Source organism: Monodelphis domestica, chromosome 8 (assembly GCF_027887165.1).
Source record: "Monodelphis domestica isolate mMonDom1 chromosome 8, mMonDom1.pri, whole genome shotgun sequence".
Classification (NCBI taxonomy): domain Eukaryota; kingdom Metazoa; phylum Chordata; class Mammalia; order Didelphimorphia; family Didelphidae; genus Monodelphis; species Monodelphis domestica.
This window is the reverse complement of record NC_077234.1, coordinates 31,857,847-31,865,674: the sequence shown is the minus strand read 5'-3', so window position 1 is coordinate 31,865,674 and position 7,828 is coordinate 31,857,847. Positions and strand designations below refer to the sequence as shown.

Here is a 7,828-nt window from a genome sequence, read left to right as displayed (position 1 = left end):
ATGATATGGGAACTTGTCTTGATTTATATACCTCACTGAAAACCTATAGATTAGAGGCACTTGGGTAGCACAATGGATAGAGTGCCAGGTCTGGAGTCAGGAGGACTTGGATTCAAATATGAACTTTAGCTGTGTGACCCTGGGCAAGTCACTTAACCCTGATTGGCTAGCTATTGCTGCTCTTCTTGGAACTAATAGTAAGTCAGAAAGAAAATAAGGATTAAAAAAAAACCTAAAGATTATAATCAAGTCTAGAAATTGAAAAATGGACTATTCAACAAGGATATACTTAAAATACAATGTGATGTGCCTTTTCATGGTGAAGAATTGAAGAAATACATGCAAAAATTTTGGAAATTCAACACTAAATCTCGTAAAACAAATAAGTGGCAAAATAATATAATGCATATTAATTTTTTTTAATTTAAGAAGTTGTAAGGGTTCTTATAAGTCAATAACTGTAACAGTTTTATTTTGCCCCAGTTTATTTACATGCCGTGTTCAGGATCTATCCATTAAAGAGTAGATTTCCAAAGCTGGACACTCCTAGTGACTTCATAATGAGCGCATTGTTACTCACACTGTAGAGGTCTTGGGCCAGTGGAGATCTTAAAGAAGGCAGGGAAGTGAGGGAAGAGTTGACTAGAGCCCAAGAGAGCATGCTAGTGGCCAGGCCAATGACAAGGAGGGAAGTGTAGGCACCAACAGGATGAATAATTACTCCATTGCTGCAGTGATAGACAATGGCTCTTCAGTGCTGAAGGCTGGCTTGGCGGGGAACAGGGAGCCACAGTTCATCTATGCCAACATAGTAGGCAGAGCCAAGGGCAAACCCGGGGCCTCAGAAAGCTCACCGAGGGATCTGTTTGTGGGAGAGGAAGCACAGGCCAGGAGATGTTCCCTCTCCATCAGGTAAACTCCATTTTCTATTTAAGGAGTTAGGGGGTGAGTGTAAAAGAGAAGAGGAGATGACAAATGATGGAAGGGGAAGGACAAAAGGGACAGAAGCTTGGCAAATTGTGGAAAGGAAACTGGATTTTTCAAGTTTGTACACTTAGGTCCAACGCTCAGCATGTTACCCATTATTCATTGCTACCTAGGGTGATTTTGGTATGGTCAAGCTCACTGGACCTCAGTCTACTAAGTCATAAAAAGGAGGGGTCCTGAAATATGTTTTCTAAGGTCTAAATCCTCTGAGCCTATGAAAAGAGAAGAAGAAATTAGACTTAGAAAAAGAAAAGGGCAGAAGAAAAAAACAGAAATGGTCATAAGGAGATTGTTTCCTTACTTTCTGCCAGGAGAAAAGGGGTGGGGGTAGAATTAAGCAAAATAAAGGAAGAGGAGAACATAAAAACTTACAGCATATTCAAAGAGCATTTTACCTTTTATGAAGCCCTTTTTTAAGCAAATAATTTTATTTTTTAAAATAAACTATTTTCACTCCTTCCTACATTTTTTCCTCATTGGAAAAAAAAGAAGAAAAAATAAGACTCTTGTAATAGCGAGCATAGTTAAGTTTGACAAATTCCTGCATTAAACATGTACAAAAATGTATGTCTCATTCTATGCCTCGAGTTCAGTTTCTCTTTGTCAGGAGGTGGGTGGCATATTTCATCATTGAATGGAGTGAGATTGCCCATTGCAATGATCAGAGTTCTTTAGTCCTTCAATTTTGTTGATGAAAATAAAATAGTCCTTATATTTCTGCTCATGTCAGTCTACATCGATTCATCCAAGTCCTCCTTAGTTTCTCTTTATTATGGCACAACATTTTATATCATAAATTGTTTGGCCATCCCCCCTTAGTTGCCAGTTCTTTCCCAACATGAAAAGAGCTGTAGATATAGGTCCTTTTCCTTTTCTTTTTTGGGGTGGTATAGGCCAAGTAAGGGTTTTGCTGGATCAAAGGGTATGCATAGTTTCTTGGACATAGTTCCAAATTGCTTCCTAGAATAGCTAGACCAATCCACAGCTCCACCAACATGACATTGGTATGACCTTTTTGAGGTAGCTCCACAAACAATTATGATCCTCAAAAATCTGATGGGTGGGAAATAGAATCTCATATAAAAGACTTTAACACATCTCATTTGTTGAGGACAGCAGGCATTCAAGAGTAGACAGCCTGGTGGTACAGTGGGTAAAAAGCATTGTACTTAGAATTGGGAAAATATGAGTTCAAATTGTACCTCAGATACTTATTAACTATGTGACCCTAGACAAATCACCTAACTCTTCCCAGCCTTGAAGTTCCCTCCAAGCTCCTAATCCATAATCCATTTTATAAAGGATGAAACCAAGACTCAGAGATGATGAGCCCCTTGAAACCAAGCAACTTATCGGCAGCAAGAGTAGATGTAAAAAGTGCTTGCAGGACCCAGAATCCGGAAATATGGGTCCAAGTCCTCTTAACCTATTGCCTTTGTTGGTGTTCACTTGTGTATGACTCTTCATGAGCCCAGTTCGGGTTTTCTTGACAGAGATACTGGAGTGGTTGGCCATTTCCTTCTCCCAGCTCATTTGACAGACAAGGAAGCTGAAGCAAACAGGGTTAACTGACTTGCCCAGGGTCACCCAGCTAGTATCTCAGGCTGTGATCTTAGGAAGATTCATCTTCTTGACTCCAGACCCAGCACTCTATCCACTTTACCACCTATCTGCTCATGCCTTCTATCCCTTCAGTCTTCCACTGTCCACTTTCTAGAGCCGTTCATTTATCTCTGTCTCCAGTCTGGCTTCTGACTTCACTACTCCACAGAAATTGCTCTCTCACAGCCCACTATGGATCTTCTCATTGCTCAGTCCTATGGCCTTTCCTTAGTCCTCATCCTACTTGACCTCTCTGATACATGTTCCTTAATTCTTCATCATGAAAACATACTTATACTGTGGATTAAGCATACCTTTGTTGAATCATTTTTTTCTCTATTTCTAGCCTTGATTATAACTTAAGTGAACTATAACTTCAAGAAGGTTTAAATCTCTGAAGCTTTAGATTCAAATAATTGACCCTCCACCTTCTGATTACTTTTCTCTCCTTTAGCTTCTGTGACTACTGGTCCTCATATCTATTAAATAGCTCCTTTGCTTGGTCATCAACCATCTACTGCCCCCTTCTGTGGGTATTCCCCAATGTTCTTTTCTGGACCCTTTTTGCTCTATGGGCTTTCTTTGGTCATCTCTTTGACTTCTGTGACTTCAAATATTTCTCTGTAGCTAATTCTCAGTTTCACATTCAGCTGTCACCTTGACTTCCAGATCTGCCTCACCAACTACCTGCTGGGAGCTTTCTCCTAGATGCCCTCCATCAGTATCTCAGATTTAACATGCCAGATTCTTTACCTTGAGTCTTTCTGGGCTCTTCCCTATCCCAATCATATCACATTTCAAGTCCTGTGGTTTTTTACTTTGATAATGTCAATACCATCTCCACCTGCTGAGATGATCTACCATCCACTTCATTTTACAGAGAAGGAAACCAAGGCAGACAGGGTTGAATGACTTGCCCAGGGTCACCCAGCTGGCAAGTGTCTAAGGCCATATTTGAATTCACAAAGATGAGTCTTCCTGACTCCAGACTAAGCACTCCATTCACTGTGCCACCTAGCTGCCCCTCTTGCTGCTTAGAGACCCTTAACTAAGAACCTAGGTCATGTTGTCCAGAAAACCAGTCAGATATAAAGAGTGATGCCAAGAGTTTTTCCATAACTAAACCTCTCAAGCAACCCATATGTCTTGTCGGAAAACTGGTCCCATATTGGTCAACCAGTAAATGTTTCCATGTTTCTTTGAATCTAGACATTTGAGGGGAGTGGGACATCTCTTTCTAATTTCAAGGAATTATACCTATTTGCCCCACCCCAACTTAGAAATTCCCTAATCTTTCCTCCAATTAGAAATTAGGTTACCTAATTTTCTATTCTGGTTAACTGTTTCTTTTTAATTAATTGGGTTTATTTGATTGTTTTTAACTGGTCCCAATTTGTTATGCATTTGGCATGCATTGCTTAATAAATCAATATACTCAGAAGCTCGAACCTTTGTTTCCCCAGTCATTTCATCTTTCATTCAGGACACCTACCAAGTACATTACACTGTGATTTGTTTAGGAGTCCTATAAAGGCAAAAGTCCACTCTCCTTGATCTGACCCTATAACCGACAAGCCTCAAACTGGTCAGTGAGAGACTTAAGGGAGCATCCACCCCATGTATTTGAAGACTTCCCCAGGAAGAAGGTGAGTACAATTTGTTCCAACAGCCATGAAGGCAACAGAAGCAGACGTTGTGGAGTGCTTAGAGCTTGTTCAGACACTGAAGACACCAGGGACATCCACTGCATCCTGAGCCATCGCCAGTCATCCTGACTTTTGTCTCGCCACTGGACTTCAATTACTCTGGCAGAAAAAGTGAAGCTGATGATTTTGTGCATCTCTGCCTCACTTCAATCCAACTCATGAGCAAGTCATCACCCTGCGAGGCCACTGGTCCTCTTCGAACAACACCACCACTCACTAGCAGATATCTCCTCTCAGATCACCTGGCTCTCTCCTGAGCTTGGGACCTCATCAACTGTTCTTTGTAATTGCTTTCTTCCTTGCCTCCACTCATTTCCTTCTTCAATCCATAGCCCACAAAGCTGCCCAGAAGATCTTACTAAAAATCATTTGTCTTTTTCTGCTCAAAGATTTTCTGTTGGCTCCCTATCTCCTATAGAGCAAAAGATATATTCCTAGGGGGCAGCTGAGCAGCTTGGTGGTTTATAGCCAGGTCTAGAGATGGGAGGTCCTGGATTCAAATCTGATCTCAGACACTTCCTAGGTGTGTGACCCTGGACTAGTCACTTAACCCTCATTGCCTAGTCCTTCCTGCTCTTCTGCCTTGGAACCAACATTCAGTATTGATTCTAAGATGGAAGGTAAGGGATTGTATTATAAATAAAATTTATTTTATTATAATTTATATTTTTATTACTTAGAATTTCTCTTCTATTTTTATTTCTCTATTTTATTATTTATTATATATAATTTAATATATTTGCTATATTGGTATAATATGTTAACTTACATAATATATTATTTTATATATATTAATAAACATATATATTCCTCAGTCTGGCTTTGAAGGTCTTCCACAAACTGCTTGGAAAGGACCTTTCCACACTCATTTCACATTACTCCATTGTGTGCATTCTCTTCTGGTGGCACTGGAAGGACTACTGACTGGTCCCAGAACTTGGAATGGCATCTGTCACCTCTTTGTATTTGTACAAGCTGACCTCTGGGCTTGGAATGCATTTCTTCTCACCTCAGCCTGATATGTGAATCTCTTCTTTCCTCTGCAGGTTCAGGTTTTAACCTCAGCAACTCTGCCAACCCTTTCATTTCTATCACTCCATTCCCCAGGGTATGGTGCTGGGTCTTGGCATTTAAGTAGGCACTTGGAAGCTTGATTCATTGAATGGCACTGATGATTCCCAGCCCTGTAGATGATTGCTAGCTGGGTGACTTTGGAGAAATCACTTTCTCGCCATGATTTTCTCCTTTTCCTCATCAGTGAAAGGATGTTGTGATCATTCAATAAGAACTTATTATTAAGCGTTTACTATGAACCAGGTATTGTGCTAAGGACTGAAAATATAAAGGACCAAAACAGTCCCTATGGTACTGGGAGCTTCTTGTAATACCTCTTGTACTGGGGGGAGGAGGAGGAAGGAATGCTTTATAAAATTTGGGGGGCCATCTAGGTGATGCAGTAGACAGAGCAATGGATCTTGAGTCAGGAATATTTGAGTTCAAATACTAGCTGTGCAACCCAGGGCAAGTCACTTAACCCGTTTGCCTCAGTTTTCTCATCTGTAAAATGGGGATTTTAATAGCATCTACTATCCAGGGTCATTTAATATTTGTAAAGTGCTTAAAGTACCATATAAATTCTAGCCACAAATTAGTACTATGGCTATTTAACAAACGAAATAATAATTATAAAAGACTTAGCACGGTGGCTGGCACAGAGTAGGCACAATATAACTATTAGCTATTACTATCATAAATGATTCCTTCTTCTCCTTGCCTAAGGTCACACGGATGATAGTAAGTGGTAGGCTCATATCCAGGTGATGTGACACTCTTTCTATCTGACTACCATCCCTCTCAAAGGGAGGGAAGAAAGTCCAGAAGCTGGGGAAAATAAGAAGGAGGAAGATGGGAAGGGACAAAGAAAGAGAAGAGACATCAGGGGCACTAGCTGCTGGGAACAGAGGTCCTCGGTGAGACATAGTGATCCCTACATGGGATCCTAGTGCCTTCAAGTTGGGTTCCTGTTCTTGGGGACAAGTAAAATTTTTAGGGGTGGAGGGGAAGGAAATGAAAACCAAAGGGCGACTTTTTATTCTCCTATAATCTCTACAGCTATCCAGTGGAACGAGGCCTGATCACCTCCTGGGCAGACATGGAGGCCATGTGGAGAAATGTTTATGAGAATAACTTGAAAATGAAGTCCCATGAGAGTCCAGTCATGCTCACAGAGCCAGCGTTCAACCCTCTAGCTAACAGGGAAAAGATGACTGAGTTATTCTTTGAGAATTTTGAGGTACCAGCCCTTTATGTCTCTATCCAGCCTGTCCTGGCCCTCTTTGCCTCAGGCTATACCACAGGGTACGTGCTGGATTCAGGTGCTGGGGTATCCCAGTGTGTGCCCATCTTTGAAGGCTATTGCCTACCTCACGGTGTCCTTCGGCTGGATCTGGCTGGACGAGATCTCACTGAGTACCTTATTAAACTCCTCCAAGACCATGGCATTTTGCTACTTAGCCCATCCGACAAAAAGGTTGTAAAAAACATCAAAGAGAACTACTGTTATGTGGCTGCCAACTTTGAAGATGAAACAACCAAAAATCCTGCTGTGTTGGAGAAAACTTACAAACTGCCTGATGGAAAGACCATCAAACTCCATGATGAAATGTTCCGCTGCCCAGAGAGCCTTTTTCTTCCAGGGCACCTGAATCTGGAGGCCCCTGGCATTGACAAACTCTGTTACAGCAGTATAATGAAGTGTGACATGGACCTAAGGAACTCCTTCTTCTCCAATATTGTCCTTGCTGGAGGATCAACCTGTTTCCCTGGTTTAGACAAGAGACTAGTAAAAGAATTGGCTCTCATGGTACCTGCCAACACTTCTGTGAGGGTTTCTGCTCCACCAGACAGAAAAGTATCTGGGTGGATGGGAGGGTCTATCCTTGCTTCCCTGCCAGCCTTTCAAGATATGTGGATCACTACTGCAGAATTTAAAGAGGTTGGAGCCAACATTATACACCAACGATGCTTCTGAAAATCCATCCATCACTGATAAGATGCTAAGAAAATGTGTACATGAAAGAAAGAATGGATGAAAAAGAAAGAAAGGAGAGGAGAGAGAGAGAGAGAGAGAGAGAGAGAGAGAGAGAGAGAGAGAGAGAGAGAGAGAGAGAGAATGAGAGAGAATGAGAGAGAGAGAGAGAGGATTTGAAGAGATTTTACCTAATTTTTTTCTGGGAAGACATTTTAACTATGCCTTTGGTCCACATCTACAATAAAACACTGAAGGGGAAAATAATGACTATTTATTTAATAATTAATCAGCAAATAGTTATTGGTCACCTACTCTAAGGATATGTAGAATGTGTAATTCATAGCCCAACATGCCAAGCCCTGGTTTGACCCAGATGTAATTTCAAATTTAGGGAACTGCCCCCAAGTGACTTTTTGGTTCACTTTCCTCCATCTCATGCTTTCCTGAGAACTTCAGATTTTAGCTTAAATTTAAGTCCTCACAATAGCCACTAAAAGTGTCC

General features: G+C 41.1%; 1 protein-coding gene across 3 annotated transcripts; it reads left to right on the top strand.

Moving 5' to 3' along the window:
- The first annotated feature begins 586 nt into the window (after positions 1-586).
- Positions 587-7,603, top strand: ACTRT3 (actin related protein T3). Of its 3 annotated transcripts, XM_007502248.2 has the most exons (4): positions 775-912; positions 4,110-4,235; positions 6,075-6,265; positions 6,408-7,603. In XM_007502248.2, exons 3-4 carry the CDS (start codon positions 6,201-6,203, stop codon positions 7,324-7,326), a joined length of 984 nt encoding a protein of 327 aa, XP_007502310.1. In that variant the 5' UTR covers positions 775-912; positions 4,110-4,235; positions 6,075-6,200; the 3' UTR covers positions 7,327-7,603. The 3 variants fall into 3 exon arrangements, with proteins under 3 accessions (XP_001366003.1, XP_007502310.1, XP_007502311.1); XM_007502249.2 differs by lacking the exon at positions 6,075-6,265; XM_001365966.4 differs by lacking the exons at positions 4,110-4,235; positions 6,075-6,265 and having other exon boundaries at positions 587-912.
- The last annotated feature ends 225 nt before the right edge of the window (positions 7,604-7,828 follow it).